Consider the following 22,141-nt stretch of genomic DNA (forward strand, 5'->3'; position numbering starts at 1 on the left):
TGATGCAGTGTATGAAGATAGCACTAAGGAGGATAGGACAACCAAGTTTGCGTAGCATTTGTTAGTGTTCGGATGTCTCATGTATGACCTATTAGTGTCAAGGTCCGACCTAACAGCTACAGTAAGAGCATTTGTTGCAGGAATTGTCAGTCGTACGATGACTTACACTTAGCATGATGCATTGTGGAGCTATGTATACCATATAGATTCGTCTCCGAGATTTACATGCAGGCTCTAACATAAATATGCACGCTCGCCTATCATTAGAGCCGATACGGCTATATGTAGATTGAGAGAGTGAGTCACTGGACGTACATTGAAACACCTTTTAAAAAAAAAAAACATACTAGTAGTTGAGCTAGTAGGACCCACTTAATGGTACATTCGCCTTTAAGTGGAGGTTGTTGGGATAAAGGCGATGTACCTTTGCCCCGGTTCGGACATTTGATGTCTGACTGTCCACTGACCACTACCTTCCTTATTCATGTATATATATACTGAATATGGAGCTCCCCCCTTAAAAGTCTGCTCCACTCACATAACACAATGTTGCTTCTCTCCTCTTCCCTTTCCTGCACCACGTGCACTCATAAAAAAGCACGATTATGATGAGGTTTTTTGAGCCCATACAATAGGCTCAAAAACAACAATTGATGTGGTTTTCTCTCTTCTCTGTTGCCAATCAAAAGGTAGTGCTGTCGTATGCATCTGTAGATGCCTTGTTACTAGCAAGTGTTGAAGTGGGTGAGCTTGAATCTTTGTGCCATGAAAGATATGCATTTGCATGCCCGTTGACATAATTTGAATTTCGGACTAGTCCTCTTTGGAGCGATCAATGGAGGGGAGTCAAGTTTATAGATGCAAGAATGAGTTTTGAACGCAAGATCTTTTCACTGTCGTGGTGCATGATGTATGGATGTGTTGTGCGCGGAAGGATCTGGAAAGAAAAGAAGCATGAAGACACACACGGAAATGGTGTGCACACATGCACCTCTCTTCTCGTTCAAAAGGGCAGCATGAAGTCAATAATAGCTGTTTTCAGTGGCAGTTCCTTCGCTTGCCATCGCTGCTCTACGAGCTCTCTGTGCGTCTTCGGGTCGCGCCTTTCCTCCTCGTCCCTTGCTTCTGTGTCCACCAGCTTTCATCCCGGTCCTCTTCGTCAACGCCGCAGCTCCCCTGCCCAACGCGGTAGGTTTTCCCGTGTGATTAGCATGGCCTCCATTGCCGTTGAACCCGTTGAAGTTCTCGTCAAGGCTGCGACGGGAGAGCCCGAGAAGCTCGGAGACTGTAAGTAGCTGGTTTCTTCTAGTTCCTGCGGTTATCGGACCTTTAGGATAGTAGGAAAACGCGATCGAGCTTTCTTCTTCGCGCATCTTGATTGAAGATCTCCCGGCTCCAAGCTTCGGGTTTCCTCACATTTGCTGCATGAGCATCTCTGGTTACCTCTTTTCTTAGCTGTAATTGTCTTCCTTGGCATGGTGAAACTTCTGTAACTGTAGATTGGAAGACTCCATGAAGTCGAGTATATTGAGTTGGAATGGTGTCTCTTTCGGACATGTGACACATACCCCACTTTCACAAAAGTTTCGTGTGTTCAATGCTCTTTCCCTCAGTATGGAGCTTCCTTATATTCTGGGAGGCAGAAACGTGATTGATTGTACGATTGGCGTCCTGCAGGTCCATTTTGTCATAGAGTTCTTTTGACTTTGGAGGAGAAGGGTGTTCCTTATGACTTGAAACTTGTTGATCTGGCCAATAAGCCTGACTGGCAAGTTCAAACTTTGATGCATTTGCCAGAACTTGCTTAAGGTATTTCTGTCCTAAGTCGAGATGTTGCAGGTTTGTGGAAATTAACCCGGAAGGAAAGGTACCTGTTGTAAAACATGAAGGGAAATGGGTGCCTGATTCAGATGTAATTACCCAAATCATTGAGGAAAGATATCCAGAGCCCCCCCTCCAAACACCTGCAGACAAGGCTTCAGTGTATGTCCACGTTGGCTCTTTCTGTTTGTTTAAACAATTTTGTTTTGGTATGTATTGTGGGTTTTTGGGCGATTTGATGGCAGAATGCTGTCATGGAAAGTGTTACATTGGCTGTAATGAAATGCCATTGTATCTAGTATGTTCTGTCTACAGGTGCTGCAATACAGTATGGAATTTGCAAGCAAGGAGTTGAATTCCTCGGGTGTTTGTGTCTTGTGAGTGTCTCTAGGAGCTTGCAGATAATGTTTGTTGTGATTGCTATTCTTGCAGGGGCTCAAAAGTGTTTTCTAGCTTTGTCAAGTTCCTGAAGAGCAAGGATTCTTCTGATGGGTCTGAAGAAGCTTTGGTGGCTGAATTGACAGCTTTGAATGTCTATTTGAAAGAGAATGTAAGTCTGCTTGTCCTCTTTGATGGATCATGAGCGATTCATGAAGTGCAAGTAGGTCAAACTTTGATGTTCAGGCTGCTCTGGCATCTTTGCGAAGTATCTTACCAAAGCTTTACAGTTATGCCATGATGCTTAGTTGTCAGAGTGTGTACGAAAGTCTTATGGGTGAAGATAATGAAAGATTTCAATAGGACAGGGGGAATTATTGAGAGAAGAATGGTGATGGAATTCTTAACAATCCCAGCAGTGGCAGTTTTGTTGTCATGTGCAATGGCCATCTTTCTGTTCCTTTTCGTTGTCGCGTATCAGTTAGTACCTGAGTGTTATGTACCCTGATCACGTTTGCAGGGACCATTTATTGCTGGCGATAAGATTACTGCAGCGGATCTAAGTTTAGCACCCAAATTGCTCCACTTGAAGGTGGCACTTGCCCACTACAAGAAATGGTCCATTCCTAGTGATTTAACCTACCTGAACAATTATATGGAGGTAAGATTCAATTGGAATTGGTAAAATTGTGGATTTTGAGGGGGTAGTTAGAGCTTATGGAATTGATGTATGCTGTTTGGCAGGCTGTTCATACCCGCGAGTCATTTGTTAAAACAAAAGCAGCTGATGAGCACATAGTTGCTGGTTGGCAAAAGCATATGTCATGAAGAGAAACTCTCGGTTCTACACACATCTATCCATACCATAGAGAAGAGCTCATAAGGTTATCATTATATTGTGCTAGAGGAAGAACAGGCCACATGCATGTTTTGGTGTTAAGCGCTTGTTGGCTGACTAGGCATGGTTTATCCTCCAGCTCATGGGTAGCCAGATTTTGAAATTATGTACTGGATTTATGTATTCAGCGTAATGTCGCTTGTTAAATGTTGTGGCTTTGCGTCCAGAAATGTTAATGCAGTAGTGTCCTGAAATGTTTTTGGAGTAGTGCTAGTGACAAAGCGAGACTGATGAGAAAGTGGATGTGCGATATCAGGGGTTTTGTTGTACTGGCAGGTCATTGAAGGCAAAGATACGACAGTGGTTTGAAAAGTGTTCACTTGCTGATGTGAATGATGTTACAATTTTTTGAAGCAATGCCATGCTCATTGCCCACAAAGGACTTATAGAGAATGTGGATATAGAAAAACAAAAGGAGAAAACCATTACCGTGAGAGATAATGTGCTGTGGCCACCTGTCATCATGAACATTTTGACTGCATGGATGGTTTTCTGCAGTGGAAATATTGTGTGGAAATTATTCTATTTTGTGTGGCTGCTGGATGTTTGTATTTTGTCGGGAGTTTCCACGATACTTAAATTCGTCTCTTTTTCACATTCGTGACACAAAATAGGAGTAGATCATATTGAAAATATCGTGGATATTGTGGTGTGGTATGTCATAGCTCCAAGCGGTACAACTAACTTGCGCAGCTTTTGATGTCTCCCTCCATGGTGAATTTTGGGCTGCAAGAGGTGAAATAGATGCGCAGTGGGCAGGGCTTTCAGACAACATAGGAGACTCTGAAGCTACTTATGCACAAAGCATTTGCAACAGATTGGAACGTTATTCAATGCAAAAAGCGATGACAAGTGGCCAATTCAAGGATGCACGCGTTCGGGTTCTAACCTTGGTTTTGCTGATTAGGCCAACAACTCAAGCTCTGCTGTGCTTCTTTAGGGGGGGGTGTTGCGTCTCTCAACTGGTTCCTCTACCCTAGAGTTGGGAGGCTACAGTTCTTGAGATGTAGTCTTGTTGGCATGTAACCTCTCAAGGTAATATGATAAGGTGCTTGCTTGTGGAAGATACGCACACTTTGGCCTAATCCCGCACATTGGAGTTGATGGGCACTTTTTGGCATTGTTTCTCTTGCTTTTTTGGGGTTTCTTGGTACGTAGCCATGGAGATTGTGATGGAGCCTGATCAGAACGCCAACCTTCCACACTTTACAAGCAGCTCAATAACATGGAGGCTCTCGTGCATTCTCCCATTGTTGAGGTGCAGTCTCCTCAGGCAGCTGCATGTGCTCTGATTGATGGTGCTTCGCAATCGCCTGCCTCAATAGTCACCAGGCTCCTCTTTGCTTCCCTTCACAGGAATCCATTCTTGCTGCAGCTGGTCGTCTTTTGGCAACCCTTCTCATGTGTTGAGGCCTGTAACGTTCACAGGATCCCTCTCCATCTTGAAGTTACATGTCAGCTCCCTAAGCCTCACAAGTGGAGCTGGCGGCCGGAGGCTGGGGCATCTGTGGTGGACAAGTGTGCAGAGCATGAAGCGTGAAGGTTTTCTTTGAGCTGAGAGTGCAAGCCCAGCATCACTGTTAAGATGTGCAGATTTAGCAGCTCAGTGTGCATGTCTCATTCACCAACATCGTCAGGTTAGAAGCCTACTGTGCGGGCAAAGGGCTATGAGTAGTCATGTTAGAAGCCTACTGTGCGGGCAAAGGGCTACACCCGGACCTTGGAGCTCTTCTTTTCATCTCTACCAAACATCCTAGCTTAGCCATTAGTCGTAAGCCACTGTAGAGATTAAAAGCTTGATGGCCTTGTATATGAAAGCTTCAACATGTCTCGATTTTAGGACTTTAATGTTCAAATTTGAAGTTTCTCTTTTCAGTGGAGTTTTTACACCATGAATAAGTCGCTACATCAAAGTTCTTTTGGGAGGGATGTACGTACAGCTCAGTCTTAGTCAATCATTCCTTGTGTAGTCATTTGCATTGGGTTAGTGACCATTGGGTTAGTCATGCCTATGTCAAGATTTTTGTTGTTACCATATACATGTGGTAGTGATGTGTGAACACACTTAGGGCCGTCGGGGCAATTTTTTCTCTCATTAGGAAGGTCTTTTTTTCCGTGCATTGTACATACGTCCATTTTAGGGCTATCTTTTATCTTTCCATTGCACACTAAGCAATATACTCTTTGTTGTGTGCTATGAGCTTTCTTCATCTCCTCTAAGCTATGTGTTTTTTCTTGAAATCTTAATGCCAACAATTGGTAACAGAGCATGTTGCGTCCTCCCAAGCTTAGTCGTCAGTAGCTTCAACACACACTCGCTCACTTTCTTCAACTTCTGTGAGCTTTGGCGAGTGTCAATAGGTCAACAAATACTTCGGGTAAGCTCAAAGAGCTTGGTTTGTTCATATTTTTGATTCGGCCTCAATTCGGCCTTCATTTCCACTGCAAACAATGTTGTGCAAGTTATTTCGTCATTATGTGCAGAATTTTTATTAGTGCCGTTTTTTGTATAACAAGCCCCTTACAGTCTTCTATGGTTTGTGCTATATAGCACGTGTTTATTTCTATTCTTTACCTCTTTTAGGACAATTTTAGCATTAGGTGCAACATTTGCCATGGTTGACAACATAGATGTGTTCCAGATGTTTGTTGCTGAGGATAGATTGGATGGTGACAATTACCATATATACCCTATATGGACTTATATGATGCAAGATGTTCTTGTGTCAAAGGGTGTTTGGAATATTGTGCAGGGGATTGATGTACATTCTAGTTTTAAGGATGTAGGTGATGTTGAGGATGTTGCAGGTTTTGGTGGCAGGATTGTTGCTGCCAGAGCTATTTTACCTACGGTTGAGCAAGCTCCTTAGCATGTAAAAGATGTGCAGGCTCATGCGTTGATTGTGTTGTCTGTGACGCGCACTATTACTGCTCACATTCGTTCAACAAAATTTGTAAAATAGGCTCGGGATATTTTGGCTGGTGTTATGCAATTTGCAATGAGATAAAAATTGCTTTGTTGCGTAAAGAGTCGGAGTCGAAGATTATGCATGAAGAAGATGAAATGGACACTTTCTTTGCTAGTGTCAAGGATATAAATGAGCCACTTATTTCTGTAGACGAAGTTATTTTTGACAGCTTCCTTATGCAAAATGTACTTGATGCTTTGCTAGATTCTTACTAAACTTTTGCTAGTACTCGGAGACTTACGACCAAGAAAAATCTTGAAGTTGTCAAGTTTGATGCATTATGTACATTGCTATTGCAAGAGTCACTTTCCAGAAGAAATAGGGCTAAACAACGTGCATTTGAACATGCTTTATTGTTGCTCAAAGAAAAGGTAGTAACAACAATGTAACCACTTCTCATGGTTCTTTTTCGAATGAAAAATCTTATGTTCCTAATGTTTTTGTTGGTAGCACTTTGTATGGGAATTTCTGTGATAAGTGCAAAAAGAAGATGCGTTGCTATTATTGTAAAGCTAATGATCACTTGATTAAGCAGTGTTCGAAGTAGAAGGCAAAAGAGGCTAAGAAGAAAGAGGTTGGATCAATTATAGGTTCCACTACAAATGCAACTATTGTTGAGTCTTCTGTGAAATGAGATTATGATGCTGATGTTGATGCAGAATGGGCTTTTAGTGTAGAGTGTACTTATGACCTTGCTGTCCATGATGTATACATATCAGTTGCTGCAGATTCACATGTATGGTATTTTGATAGTAGTGCTACAAAGAATATTACCTCATATTGTGATTTGTTTACCTCTCGAGTTTGTCCCTCATGGGAATAATGTCACTTGTGCCAACAATGCCTCTTATCCGGTTCATGGAGTTGGAAAGTTTTATGCTTACTGTTGCAAATGGCAGTTCTTTCACACTTGTTGATACATTGTATATACCTGGGATAAAGAAGAATCTTTTGTCTGTATCTGCACTTGTTAGACTTGGTCTTATAGTCAAATTTGTGGATGACAGATGTATAGTACATGACCTCAGTTTTCGTGATAAAATTATTGCATTTGGCATTTTATGTCTTGGGCTGTATAAGCTTACTTTGTATGACAAGTGTGGGTAGAATTTTGTAAATGCTGTCGTGTATTCAAAGGCTGTTTTAGATGCAAAACTTTAGCATGCACGTTTTGAGCATCTGAACTATGTTTGCAAAACTTTGATATGGTTGTTTCTTTGCCACCTCTTGAAGCACCTATCAAACATGTTTGTGAAGGCTGTATTTTGGGTAAGATGCAGCGTTTGAAGTTTCCAAAGGATGGGTCAGTCAGGGCCACATAAAGGTTGCAGCTTTTGTGCATAGTGATATTTGTGGGTCCATGCAAACTCTGTTCTTAGACAATTACCTTTAGTTCGTTACTTCCATTGATGATTACTCTAGGCATGCATGGGTGTATTTGCTAAAAGCGAAGTTCAAAGTGTTTATGTGCTTCAAACAATTTCTGGCTATGACTGAAAATGTCTCGAAATGTCCTATGGACACCCTCTGTTGAGATCGAGGTGGGGAATATATGTCTCATGGATTTAATGCATTTTTGGCTAGTCATGTGATAAAACACCAATATACAGTGCCGTATACACTTCAACAAAATGGTGTTGTTGAGAGGAAAAATAGGTCTCTTACGAAAATGGCACAATGTATGGTTAAGAGTCAAGTTTACCAAATTCGTTTTGGCTTGAGGCTATTGTGTGTGCCACTTATGTACTTAATAGGTGTCCTATGAAAGCTTTACAATCTATGACTCCATATGAAGCATGACATGTGAGAGAGCCTTCTATTGAGCACATGCGTGTTTCTGGCTGTTTGGCATTGCTTTGGTGCTACAAACGCAGCTCAAAAAATTGGATGATAAGGCTGTCAAATGTATTTTTGTTGGTTATAGTGTTGAAAGCAAAGGTTATAGATTGTATCATCTGCAAACAAAGCGTACCTTGGTTTCTTGGGATGCGTTTGTGGAAGATTTTGTTCAGCCCTTTCTGTCATGTCCTAGAGATAGAAATGTAAGCTCACAGGACATTTATGACAATTTGTTGCCTCTTTTTAGTGGTGGAAGTTTGAATGTAAATTCCAATGAGACAAATGTACAGCCTATGGAGGTCTCTGAAAATGTTATAAATCAACATATTACTGATGTAGATGTACATGATGTACTTGATGAGGAAAGGACTGAGAATGAGCAAGCTAGAGATATGCGAAAATGGACGGTACATACTTTGCATGACAGTAAATTGGATGCACCTTTATCTAGTTGTACTTGTTCAGGTTCTCGCCATGCATCTTATGCATGAGATTATTATGCTTTGACTGTGTCTAGCTCATGTGATGTTGAGGAACCTCTATCTTTTGATGAAGCACAAAATTCAAAAAATTGGATGGCTGCCATGCAATCAGAATATGATGCACTTATAGAAAATGACACATGGACTTTATGTGATTTGCCTCCTACCAAAAAGACTATTGATACGAAGTGGGTTTATAAGTTGAAACGTAAGCTGGATGGTGAGATTGATCGCTATAAGGCTTCGCTTGTTGCAAAAGGTTATGTACGAAAAAAATGCATAGATTATGAAGAGACTTTTGCTCCCACTTGTCGTATGACTACTGTGTGTATAAGAAAGCTGACACTCATTTAGTCAAACGAGGCTTTCATAACAGTCCAATAGAAAGCACTTTGTATGTCAAGCGTGAGGGCGATGTACTTCTCATTGTTGTTCTCTTTGTGGATGATCTGCTGATCACTGGTCCAAATGAGGCACATATTGCTAAATTTAAGGTTGATTTGAATACAACTTTCAAAATGAAAGATTTAGGATTGTTGCATCATTACTTTGGTATACAGTTTAAGCAGTGTGGTATTGCTTTGTGTTAGACAAGTTACATACATACATTATTATGTAAGTTTGGACTTGAGGATTCTATTGCCACTCCCACGGAAACATGTTTGAAATTGAGTCTTCATGATGCTGGTGATCTTTCCGATGTCACTCTTTACCAAACTGCTGTTGGTTGCCTTATTTATGTATGCAACACAAGGCCGAATATTCAGCTTGCAGTCTCACATGTCAGCAGATTCATGCATAGCCCAGGGTCTAAGCATTGGGCAGGTTGTCAAAAGGATTTTTTGCTACTTGAGTGGCACTTTACATCTTGGCTTGTTTTATCCCAAGGGAGGATTATTGCCGCCAGATTTATATGTTTTTTCGGACTCAGATTGGGGTAGTTGTTTTGACACACGAGTGTCCACAAGTGGTTGTTTCATGCTTGGGAGCTCATGCATATCATGGTTGAGAAAGAAGCAACCTAATGTGACCACTTCTATTTATAAGGCTGAGTACATGGCAGTCTTCACAGTTACGATTGAGTGTGTATGGCTCACACGTCTTATGGTGTCGTGCATCTTTGTTCCCATATCAGTGTTCAGGGCTTGGTAACAATCAATTTTTATGGTTAATGTATGTCAAATGCTGCTTTAAAAGGCCAATAGATTCCTTAATGATGCTAAAAAGGAGTATGCTTGAAGTGAGCACATATGGGAGATTATGATCTAGAATTGTAGTGCTTAAAGTGCTCTACCGGCTTGTCTTTACGGCTCGTCGATTGGAGCTACGGTGCAAAAGTTATGGCAAGTTAAAGTTAAAACCGAGGCGACGCGCATGAAGGGAAAAAAGCAAAGCTCGCCACGCCGCTCCATTTCCGCCCTACTCCCGCCATGTTTGGTGCTGCTTGACTTGCTACCCTGCCACATCATAGGACCTGCTCCCATTCCACGTCAGTCACGGCATTGTGATTGTTTGGAGGGGCTTATTTATAGGATTTGAAGGGCAAGGACGAGGGTTTTTTGTTAGTAAGGCAAAGAGGGGAAGAAGAAGAAAAAACGGGTCTTTCTCTCTCAAGAAGGGGAGGCAAAGCAAAGGGCTCTCTCTCGCTCTCGTGTTGAAGAGGAAAACGAAGAGACTCTCTTTCTCTCTCTCGTGCTTAAGAACCAAAGCAAAGCAAGTAGGGCTCTCGTGTTGAAGAATAAAGCACGGAAGTTTCTCTCTCATGCTCTCGGAGAATCAAGCCATACTCTCTCTTGCTCTCTTTCTCTCTGCCCTTGAGAGGCTTGAAGGAGAGATCTCATTTTTGAACCAAAGAAAGTTTATTGTGAGGTAGCAAGCTGGGGATTTTGAAGGCATACAATGGTTCTCCCTCTCGCTCTATCTCTCAATTGACTTCTTTGGACAATTGATGAAGTATCTTCACATCTTTTGAGTTGGTTTTGCTACCAGAACTTAAAGTAAAGGACTTGACAGCCATTCCGTGTGCAGATAGAGTAAGGCATACTTGACATTGATAGGGTTCCCTAAAGCAAGCTAGATGATCAAGCCGTGTGCATCATTAGCTAGAGCACTTGAGTTTGGCAGGGTTCACTAAACAAGTTTCCATAATTGAATGCTTTGGAGATACGACAGATACGGTTCAAAGATTTCTAATGGGCAGCTACCTAATGGTTAAGCTAGAACATTGATGATAGGGTATAAGCCTTATATTAATTTTCATATATTTACCAATTACGCGAGTCTAATGATGGCAAAGAGCTTAAGGTACCTATAGCAGATGCAGATTGAAGTGCAGCTGGCACAGACCGGAGGCTGTGCAGGTTCAGAGGGGGTGGATGTCGTGGAGCTCCGCGCTCCCATGCTAAGAAAGATACCAAAAAAATGCACGTTGAGCTTATTTAAAGTTTACTTGATCAATGATTAGTGTTCAGGGCTTGGTAACAAGCTATTTTTATGGTTAATGTATGTCAAATGCGGCTTTAAAGAGCCAACATATGTCTTAATACAAAAGAGTATGCTTGAAGTGAGCACATATGGGAGATTATGATCTAGAATTGTAGTGCTTGAAGTGCTCTACCGACCTATCTCTATGGCTTGTCGATTGGAGCTACAGTGCAAAAGTGATGGTAGGTTGAATTTTAAGTTGATGCAGATCTGTACCAAATTGGGCAATTGCAGCTGAGGGGACAAAGATGAAGTGCATTCATGGGCCTGAAGTGCTCACCTTGCAGAGCGCGTCGATCTTTTCAAATGAATGACCGGAGTTACGGTTAATAAGATATCGCCAGATTAAATTTCACCGGGGCAAGTTCCGTACCAGCTTAATCGGCTGGGTCGGAGTGCCGTTTGGGAATTTTACCACCTAGCATGGTTTGTATGCGGTCTATGCAGCTTGAGAAGTCTACAGGAATTTACGGCTCGTCAGACAGAGTTCGGGTTGATGAGATAATACGGCTTGAGGTCGGTGTTAGTTGCCGACACTGCTGAGCTGGATGAATTTTTGGCATTATTCAAGACACTAATATGAGCAATAAAATTTGAGACGATATTGACATTTAGGGGCTGCCGACGTTAATAAGGTTGTGGCAAATTCACGATGATAAAGTTAGTCAACGATTGCTGAAGATGAAAGCTGTACGAGGCAATGCCTTGATCGATATGCATGTTAATACAGTGCATTTACGAAGTCACATTAAGTTCTTAACAAGCTAAATCGTGTTCCAAATTCTGTGCTTAGCCATGGTTTGGCAGATATGCATGTTCAATGTGGTGCCCAAGGGCCCAAAGGGCTGCCCAAAAGCCAAATGGGGTGTCCATGAGGGGAATCAACCACCCAATACAATCAAAGGGTGACCAACCCAAAGCAAAAAGGTGGCGCAGCAAGGCAGGGTGCAGGGAAAGAGGAAGATGCTCGCGCAGGCTAGATGGGAACTCTGACGACGACGCACATGAAGGGAAAAAAGCAAAGCTCGCCACGACGCTCCATTTCGGCCCTACTCTTGCCGTGTTTTGCGCTGCTTGACTTGCCGCCCTACCACGTCATAGGACTTGCTCCCATGCCATGTCAGTCATTCACGGCACCATGACTACGTGGGAGGGGCTTATTTATAAGATTTGAACGGGCAAGAACGAGCGTTTTTTTTTAGCAAGGCAAAGAGGGGAAGAAGAAGAAAAAGCGGGTCTCTCTCTCTCTCAAGAAGGGGAGGCAAAGCAAAGGGCTCTCTCTCGTGCTCATGTGGAAGAGGAAAACGAAGTCTCTCTCTCTCTCTCTCTCTCTCTCTCTCTCTCTCATGCTTAAGAACCAAAGCAAAGCAAGTAGGGCTCTCGTGTTGAAGAATAAAGCAGGGAAGTTTCTCTCGCATGCTCTCGGAGAATCAAGCCATAGTCTCTCTTGCTCTCTTTCTCTCGGCCCTTGAGAGGCTTGAAGGAGAGCTATCGTTTTCGAACCAAAGCAAGAGTATTGTGAGGTAGCAAGCTGGGGAGTTTGAAGGCATACAACGGTTCTCTCTCTCGCTCTATCTCTCTCGGCCTTTGAGTAACTTGAAAGAGACTCGCGCTCAAGTAAGCAAGGAGAAGAAGTTGCATAAAAGATACAAGGGAGCTCGTAGGCAGGAAGGGAGTCGAGCTCAGTAAGCAACAAAAGAAGGGAATCGACGGCGATAACCGAAGACGTAAAGCGGAAGACAATCGATTTGGAAAACCCACACATAAGGATTTTTGTTCATCGGCGACATCATAGGTTTAGTTAATCTTTTTGATGAATCATGGAGCCGTTAATGGCATGGGGAAAATTGTAAAGGGAGCTTAAACTCTTAGATCATCACTTGAATTAATTAACGGTGTCGTTAACGGCACTGCTTCATAATTGTGCGTTAATTTCGTCGACGTTACGCGTTTCCAAGAAATTTTTGTGCGTCGATAGCATTTCCAAGTAACTAATAACTATTGTTTCGTGCGGCGCGACAACTCTTGGCTTTCTCTCTTCTCCCATAGCTAGCAGCCTGGCTCACGTTTCGAGCACATATCCCCCGACATCTTTGGTGAACCCGACGTGAAACGAGCAGGGGTGGGAGTTAAAGATGGAGATGCTAGATCAATTAAAGCAATTTATTGATGATTTCAATTCCAATGGATTTGATAAAAATCTAGAAGAGGTAGAAGTACTAAAAATGATGGGATTAGTTCAGGGATTTCTGCAGGGAGGGAAATCCATGCAGATAAAAAAGCAGATTGATGATGCAATAGAGATGGCACTTGATGCTGTATTGGAGCAGTATCGTGTTTTTCAGGGATATGATCCAGAAGGTTTTATTGCATGTTATGAAGCCGATATGAAGAGCCAAAATGTTCCAAAAAATCGGATGATTGCATCTTTTGAAGAGGTTGTAAACTCGGATTTTAAAAAGCAGGTTCAAGAACTAGTAGAAGCATATCCCACACGGTGGGACTATTTTGCAAAGGAATTTATTTGCAAAAGCTCAAGGATTCTAGATCTAGAAATAAAAGAGATTACTGAACAAAGCCAGCTTGTCTTCAGTAAAGGTGAAGGGGATCATATGCAGTTCCTCAACTATGATGAATTTTGGGAACACATTTCTACAAGAAGCAAAGCAAAAAAAAAAGCAAAATTGGAAGTAGCAGATCAGTTTTAGAGGAGCATATTTTGAGCAACGTAGAGAAGGTAAGTGATGAATTTAATGCTGAAACAAAATTACATGAATGATTGATCACATGGACGCTATTTCCAATAATGGTTCCAGTGAAGACATAAACTGTACAGCAAGTGGTTCACAAGCTGCTAACTTTGACATGGATTATTTTGAAGGAGTTCATCAAGCAGATGAGACTCTACATGATATTTCTACAACTATCAGCACTATAGCCAAGCAGGACAACATGTTTGCTGCAGATGAGTGCATAAATAAAGCTATTACATACGCAATAGCTGATGAAGTGACCAAGATTGTGGACCCAACACATGATGAGCCTGAGGATGTCAATGAACCTATGATTGCTACTAACAATATATTAGCAAATGTTGCTATCACATAAGAGGATTCCATAATTGATGATTTTTTGTCTAGATCTAAAGGAGATGATTATGACAGTATCGAAAAGATTTCTGATGCATGTACCTCTTCAGAGGGCATGCCAGATGAACCTTTGCAGTGCTATGATGGATTGCTAAGTAACATGGATACAGATGAGGAAGCAGAGGATGATATTAATGAGTATGAAGATTGCCTAGATCATGTTGATTGTGAATGGATTATTGACAGGGATTTTACATCTATGCTTGTACATGGGCTGCATGACGAGATACCTCCTACAGTTTTGGTGAATGTTGATATTTCCAAGGGTGATTTCTCCGAGTGTGCTATGGATGAAGATCTACAAGATAAATGTGTTTTCCATCATCAAGATAAAATCCCAGCATGTAAAAATTTCTCTGATGATACAGGTCCAGAGACTTCCAAGGTTTTTTGTAATGGCTATGAAGGTAGAGGGGATGATGATGCTAAATCATCCATGATACTGCAAAAAGTGCGCAAGGTTTTCATTTCCTTGGACAATGTGCCAAATGTGGCTGGATTTTGATGCTATTCCTAATGATGCTTATGTTAGTGATATCCTAGCTGCCAGTAAAAAGGAGTCAGAATTGTTTAATGCTTGCTGGTAGAACGAGCTTAAGTTGCCAAAAGTTTATGAGATGTGGGTGCTGCACTGTGCTTCAGGTGAAGCTCTAGTATATTGCGAAGCCCATCAATTCTATGTGATCCCAATGGTATTTGATCCAAGAGAGTCTAAGGATATTCATAAGCAGATTCAATATGGATGGATACTGTTAAGTATGCATAGTACTGCGTGCTATTTGAACGAGGGATAGCATATTTGCACCAAAAATGCTTGATGGCGATTGATACAGGAAATGTATGCTCATGTGGCTATTATGATGCTCCAGTGTGTGGGAAATTCCTTATTATTCCATTTGATCCTGGGGGCTACTGAAGTGTAAGTTGCAGATTTGGAGGATACCAGATGTCAGTTGTAGTAGGTTGCATGGTACAAGGTTTAAGTCAGAAGAGTTTTTGGTTATGCATTCAGTCAGATTACATGGCTGGCTTCTAGTTGACTTCTTTGGACAATTGATGAAGTATCTTCACATCTTTTGAGTTGGTTCTTCTACAAGAACTTAAAGTAAAGGATTTGACGACCATTCCGTGTGCATCATTAATTGGAGCAGTTGACAGGGTTCACTAAACAAGTTTCCATACTTGAGCTTGATAGGGTTCCCTAAAGCGAGCTTGATGGTCAAGCGTGTGCATCATTAATTGGAGCAGTTGAGTCTGGAGGGGTTCACTAAACAAGTTTCCATAATTGAATGCTTTGGAGATACGGCAGATACAGTTCAAAGATTTCTGATGGGCAGCTACCTAATGGTTCAGCTAGAACATTGATGATAGGGTATAAGCCTTATATTATTTTTCATATGTTTACCAATTATGTGAGTTTGATGATGGAAAAGAGCTTAAGGCACCTATAGCAGATGCAGATTGAACTGCAGTTGGCACAGACAGGAGGCTGTGCAGGTTCAGAGAGGGTGGATGTCATGCAGCTCCACTCCCATGCCAAGAAAGATACAAAAAAATGCATGTCGAGCTTATTTAAAGCTTACTTGATTAATGATTAGTGTTCAGGGCTTGGTAACAAGCTATTTTTACGGTTAATGTATGCCAAATGCGGCTTCAAAGAGCCAGCAGATGCCTTAATAAAAAAGAGTATGCTTGAAGTGAGCACATATGGGAGATTATGATCTAGAATTGTAGTGCTTGAAGTGCTCTACCGGCCTATCTTTATGGATCGTCGATTGGAGCTACAGTGCAAAATTTTTGGCAGGTTGAAGTTTAAGTTGATGCAAATCTGTAGCGGATTGGGCAATTGCAGTTGAGGGGACAGAGATGAAGTGCATTCATGAGCCTGAAGTGCTCACCTTGTGGAGCTTGTCGGTCTTTTCAGACGAGTGATCGGACTTACAGTTACCAAGATATCGCCAGATTAAATTTCACCGGGGGCAAGTTCTGTACCAGTCTGGTCGGCTTGGTCGGAGTGCCATCTGGGAATTTTATAGCCTACCATGGTTTGTATGAATTCTATGTAGCTTGAGAAGTCTACAGGAATTTAGGGCTCGTCAGACAGAGTACGTTTGATGAGATAATACGGCTTGAGGCCGGTGTTAGTTGCCGACACTGCTGAGCTGGATGAATTTTTGGCATTATTTAAGACACTGATATGAGCGATGAAATTCAAGACGATATTGTCATTTAGGGGCTACCGGATTTTTCTAAGGTTGTGGCAAATTCACGATGATAATGTTAGTCAAGGACTGCTGAAGATGAAAGCTGTATGAGGCAAAGCCTTGGTCGATATGCATGTTAATGCGGTGCCTTTACGAAGTCACATTAAGTTCTTAACAAGCTAAACCGTGTTCCGAATTCCATGCTTAGCCATGCTTTCGCAGATATGCATGTTCAATGTGGTCCCCAAGGGCCCAAAGGGCCACCAAAAAGCCAAATGGGGTGTCCTTGAGGGGAACCGCCCGCCCAATACAATCAAAGGCCGCCCAACCCAAAGCAAAAGGGGTGGTCGCCGGCCCAATAAGGGCCCAAGGGTTTTAAGTGTGAATAAAGGAAAGAAATCAATGGAGAAGGGCGGCAGGCAGCAAGGCAGGGCACAGGGAAAGAGGAAGATGCTTTTGTAGGCCAGACGGGGACTTCGACAACGATGGGCATGAAGGGAAAAAAACAAAGCTCGCCACGACGCTCCATTTTGGCCCTACTCCCATCGTGCTTGGCAGCACTGCTTGACTTGCCACCCTACCACGTCATAGGACCTACTCCCATGCCACGTCAGTCACGGCGCCGTGACTGCTTGGGATGGGCTTATTTATAGGAATGGAAGGGGCAAGAACGAGGGTTTTTTGTTAGCAAGGCAAAGAGGGGAAGAAGAAGAAAAAGTGGGTCTCTCTCTCAAGAAGGGGAGGCAAAGCAAAGGGCTCTCTCTCTCTCTCTCTCTCTCTCTCTCTCTCTCGCTTAAGAACCAAAGCAAAGCAAGTAGGGATCTCGTTTTCAAACCAAAGCAAGAGTATTGTGAGGTAGAAAGCTGGGGAGTTTGAAGGCATACAACGGTTCTCTCTCTCGCTCTATCTCTGTCGGCCCTTGAGTAACTTGAAGGAGACTCGCTCTCGAGTAAGCAAGGAGAAGAAGTTGCATAGAAGATACAAGGGAGTTCACAGGCAGGAAGGGAGTCGAGCTTAGTAAGCAACAAAAGAAGGGAATCGAGGCGATAACCAAAGATGTAAAATGGAAGACAATCGATTTGGAAAACCCACACATAAGGATTTTCGTTCATCGGCGACAGCTTAGGTTTAGTTAAGTTTTTTTTGATGAATCACGGAGCCGTTAACGGCCTGGGGAATACTGTTAAGGGAGCTTAGACTCCTAGATCATCACTTGAATTAATTAACGATGCCGTTAACAGCACTGCTTCATAATTCTGTGTTAATTTTGTCAGGATAAAAGTGTTTTCCATTATCAAGCTGAATCCTAGCATGTAAAAATTCCTCTGATGATACAGGTCTAGAGACTCCCAAGGTTTTTTGTAATGGCTATGAAGCTAGAGGGGGTGATGACGCTAAATCATCCTTGATATTGCAAAAAGTGCACAGGGTTTTTCATTTCCTTGGACAATGTGCCAAATCTGGCTGGATTTGGATGCTATTCCTAATGATGCTTATGTTAGTGATGTCGTGGCTGCCAGTAAAAGGGAGTCAAAATTCTTTAATGCTTGCTGGTAACGAGCTTAAGTTGCCAAAAGTTTATGAGATGTGAGTGCTGCACTATGCTTCAGGTGAAGCTCTACTATATTGCAGAGCCCATCCATGCTATGTGATCTCAGTGGTATTTGATCCAGGAGATTCTAAAGATATTCATAAGTAGATTCAATATGGATGGATACCGTTAAGTATGCATAGTAATTACGTGCTATTTGAACCATGGATAGCATATTTGCACCAAAAATGCTTGATGCTGATTGATACAGGAAATGTATGCTCATGTGGCTATTATGATGCTCCAATGTGTGGGCAATTCCTTATTATTCCATTTGATCCTGGGGGCTACTGAAGTGTAAGTTGCAGATTCAGAGGATACCAAATGTTTGTTGTAGTAGGTTGCATGGTACAAGGTTTTTGTTTCTATATTATGCTAAGTCAGAAAAGTTTTTGGTTATGCATTCAGTAGGATTACATGGCTGGATTCCAGTTGATTTCTTTGGACAATTGATGAATTATCTTCACATCTTTTGAGTTGGTTCTGCTACCAAAAATTAAAATAAAGGACTTGATGGCCATTCCGTGTGCAGAGAGAGTGAGGCATACTTGAGCTTGAAAGGGTTCCCTAAAGCGAGCTTAATGGTCAAGCTGTGTGCATCATTCACTGGAGCACTTGAGTTTGGCGGGGTTCACTAAAGAGGTTTCCATAATTGAATGCTTTGGAGACATGACAGATACGATTCAAAGATTTCTGATGGGCAGCTACCTAAAGGTTAAGCTAGAACGTTGATGATAGGGTATAAGCCTTATATTATTTTTCATATGTTTACCAATTACGTGAGTCTGATGGTGGCAAAGAGATTAAGGTACCTATAGCAGATGCAGATTGAAGTGCAGTTGGCATAGACCGGAGGTTGTGCAGGTTCAGAGGGGGTGGATGTCGTGCAGCTCCACTCCCATGCTAAGAAAGATGCACAAAAAATGCACTTCGAGCTTATTTAAATCTTACTTGATTAATGATCAGTGTTCAGGGCTTGGTAATAAGCTATTTTTACAATTAATGTATGTCAAATGTGGCTTTAAAGGGCCAACACATGCCTTAATAATGCTAAAAAGGAGTATGCTTGAAATGAGCACATATGGGAGATTATGAGCTAGAACTATAGTGCTTGAAGTGCTCTATTGGCTTGTCTTTACGGCTCCTCGATTGGAGCTACAGTGCAAAAGTTATGGCAGGTTGAATTTTAAGTTGATGTAGATCCGTACAGTATTGGGCAATTATAGCTGAGGAGACAGAGATGAAGTGAATGCATGGGCCTGAAGTGCTCCCCTTGTGGAACGCATCGGTCTTTTCAGATGAGTGATTGGAGTTGCGTTTACTAAGATATCGCCAGATTAAATTTCAAGTGGGGCAAGTTCCGTACCAATCTGGTTGGCTGGGTTGGAGTGCCATCTAGGAATTTTACAGCCTAGCACGGTTTGTATGCGTTCTATGCAGGTTGACAAGTCTACAAGAGTTTATGGCTTGTCAGACAGAGTCCGATTGATGAGATAATACGTCTTGAGACCGATGTTAGTTGTTGACACTGCTGAGCTGGATGAATTTTTGGCATTATTCAAGACACTGATATGAACGATGAAATTTGAGATGATATTGTCATTTAGGGGCTGCCGGATATTGATAAGATTGTGGAAAATTCACGATGATAATGTTAGTCAAGGACCGCTGAAGATGAAAGCTGTACGAGGCAATGTCTTGGTCGATATGCATGTTTATGCGGTGCCTTTACGAAGCCACGTTAAGTTCTTAACGAACTAAATCATGTTTTGAATGTGGTGCTTAGACATGCTTTGGTAGATATGCATGTTCAATGTGGTGCCCAAGGGCCAAAGGGCCGCCCAAAAGCCAAATGGGGTGTCCTCGAGGGGAACCGGCCACCCAATACAATCAAAGGCCGCCCAACCCAAAGCAAAAGGGGTGGCCGCTCACTCAATAAGGGACCAAGGGGTTTAAGTGTGAAGAAAGGAAAGAAATCAATGGAGAAAGTCAGCAGGCAGTGAGGTAGGGCGCAGGGAAAGAGGAAGGCGCACGCGCAGGCCAGACTGGGACTCCAACAACGACGCGCATGAAGGGAAAAAAGCAAAGCTTGCCATGGTGCTCCATTTCGGCTCTGCTCTTGCTGTGTTTGGCATTGCTTGACTGCCACCCTACCATGTCATAGGACCTGATCCCATGCCACGTCAGTCACAGCGCCGTGACTGCGTGGGAGGGGCTTATTTATAGGATTTGAAGGGGCAAGAACGAGGGTTTTTTATTAGCAAGGCAAAGAGGGGAAGAAGAAGAAAAACGAAGGGGAGGCAAAGCAAAGTGCTCTCTCTTGCTCTTGTGTTATAGAGGAAAATGAAGTCTCTCTCTCTCTCTCTCTCTCTCTCTCTCTCCCTCCCTCTCTCTCTCTCTCTCTCTCTCTCTGGTGCTTAAGAACCAAAACAAAGCAAGTAGGGTTCACATGTTGAAGAATAAAGCAGGGAAGTTTCTCTTGCATGCTCTCGAAGAATCAAACCATACTCTTTCTTGCTCTCTTTCTCTCGGCCCTTGAGAGGCTTGAAGGAGAGCTCTCATTTTCGAACCAAAGCATAAAAGATACAAGGGAGCTCGTAGGCAAAAAGGGAGTCGAGCTCAGTATAAGTAACAAAAGAAGGAGTTGACGATGATAACCAAAGACGTAAAGCAAAAAACAATCGATTCTCGAAAACCGACACATAAGGATTTTTGTTTATCTGTGGCAGCTTAGGTTTAGTTAGTCTTTTTGATGAATCACGGAGCCGTTAACGGCCCGGGGAAAACTGTTAAGGGAGCATAAACTCCTAGATCATCACTTGAATTAATTAACGATGTCATCAACGGCACTGCTTCATAATTGTGCGTTAATTTCATCGATGTTACCAATTCCCAAGCATTGTCGTCAACGACATCAGCTTCATAATTGTGATGTTAATTTCATTGATGTCGGTAGCATTTCCAAATATCTAATAACTACTGTTTTGTGCGGCGCGACAACTCTTGGATTTCTCTCTTCTCCCACAACTAGCAGCTCGGTGATGACCTGGCTCACGTTTTGAGCACATATCCATTGACAATGGCTGATTCGGGTGTTGGACAGGACACTGCCAACACCATCTACACTGACAGTCAGAGCGCATTGGCGGTTGCAAAAAACCCAATTTTTCATGCTCACACAAAGCACATTGAGGTGCATTACCACTATGTCAAAGAGAGGCTCTCGGCAGGAGAGATCAGCTTGGCTTATGTGCCAACACAGGACAACCTTGCATATCTTTTCATAAAGGCATTGTCTTGTGAGAAGTTCGAAGCTTTTTCACAGCTTTGGGCTTACTCTTGTGGAGTGATCATGTCCTCAGGGCATGGCACTTCCCTGTACTCTATGTGCTAGCTCTTGTTCATCGCATCACTCTCAGGGGGGAATTGTTACCATATTCATGTAGTAGTGATCTGTGTGAACACACTTGGGACCATCGGGGCATTTTTTTCCTCACTAGGAGGTTTTTCCCCCCCGTGCACATACGCCCATCACTTTACGACTATCTTTATCTTTCCATTACACACTAAGTAATACACTCTCTCTTTTCTGCCTTGAGCTTCCTTCGTCTTCTCCAAGCTGGTGGTTTTCCTGCAACCCTAATTCCAACATTTGTCCCTTTTGTCAAGTTTAGCCCCCAAAAGTTCAGTCCCTAGTCCCTCAGCTGTTGTATGATCACTCCCCCCCGGATGAGACGTCGGAGTTAATCCCTCTTGTCGAGTTCATTCTTAGCCCAAAATTGTAAAAAGATGCCCATGGTGGTACGTCATACGTCTAACCAAGTAGAGTGGGAGGCTATTGTTCTTAAGTTGTGTAGTCTTTATGTGCTCTTGTGAAAGACACACTCACTTTGGGCCTAATCTCGTGGACACAACAATATGCAATAATTCTTCTCAGCCTAAACTTCTTACCTCTAGATGGTGGGCACAAATGAAAAAATGGCTAAGGGGGGCTTCACGCATTAGGTGCCCGTTGTATGTCTAAAATAACAAAAATGGCCCTATTAGTGACATGCACATAACTTATTGGTTAAGTGTTGTCGGGCAGATACACTGCTCGCAGTTTCTAGCATAGTGAGAACTATGCCAACAAACAAGATGTCAACCAAGGACGAAGCTTGACCCGTAGGCGCATGGAAACAAATAGATGGGTGTCAATCACCTACTCAACCTTCTAAAAAGACAATCACTACCAAGGGAAATCAACTCAAAACACACTATGTATGCACAATCACTACCTTACCTACAACGTCTACACTCTTCAAAACATGGCCTACCATTGTTGAA

At 42.5% G+C, this 22,141-nt stretch overlaps 1 protein-coding gene across 1 annotated transcript; it reads left to right on the top strand.

Moving 5' to 3' along the window:
* Nucleotides 1-953: 953 nt before the first annotated feature.
* On the top strand, nucleotides 954-3,267 carry LOC147441615 (putative glutathione S-transferase DHAR1, cytosolic). The gene is made up of 6 exons (XM_086483189.1): nucleotides 954-1,287; nucleotides 1,678-1,768; nucleotides 1,840-1,983; nucleotides 2,254-2,371; nucleotides 2,720-2,860; nucleotides 2,944-3,267. Exons 1-6 carry the CDS (start codon nucleotides 1,017-1,019, stop codon nucleotides 3,025-3,027), a joined length of 849 nt encoding a protein of 282 aa, XP_086339315.1. The 5' UTR covers nucleotides 954-1,016; the 3' UTR covers nucleotides 3,028-3,267.
* The last annotated feature ends 18,874 nt before the right edge of the window (nucleotides 3,268-22,141 follow it).

The sequence above is a fragment of the Adiantum capillus-veneris genome, chromosome 15, assembly GCF_014529385.1.
Source record: "Adiantum capillus-veneris isolate H3 chromosome 15, ASM1452938v2, whole genome shotgun sequence".
NCBI classification, from domain to species: Eukaryota; Viridiplantae; Streptophyta; class Polypodiopsida; order Polypodiales; family Pteridaceae; genus Adiantum; species Adiantum capillus-veneris.

Bases quoted from the DNA above. Each gene is read 5' to 3' on its own strand.
- LOC147441615 (XM_086483189.1), top strand. From the start codon at position 1,017: ATGAAGTCAATAATAGCTGTTTTCAGTGGCAGTTCCTTCGCTTGCCAT. The intron at 1,769-1,839 runs GCAAGTTCAAAC...GAGATGTTGCAG, and splicing joins CTGGCCAATAAGCCTGACTG to GTTTGTGGAAATTAACCCGG. The intron at 1,984-2,253 runs GTATGTCCACGT...CTATTCTTGCAG, and splicing joins CCTGCAGACAAGGCTTCAGT to GGGCTCAAAAGTGTTTTCTA.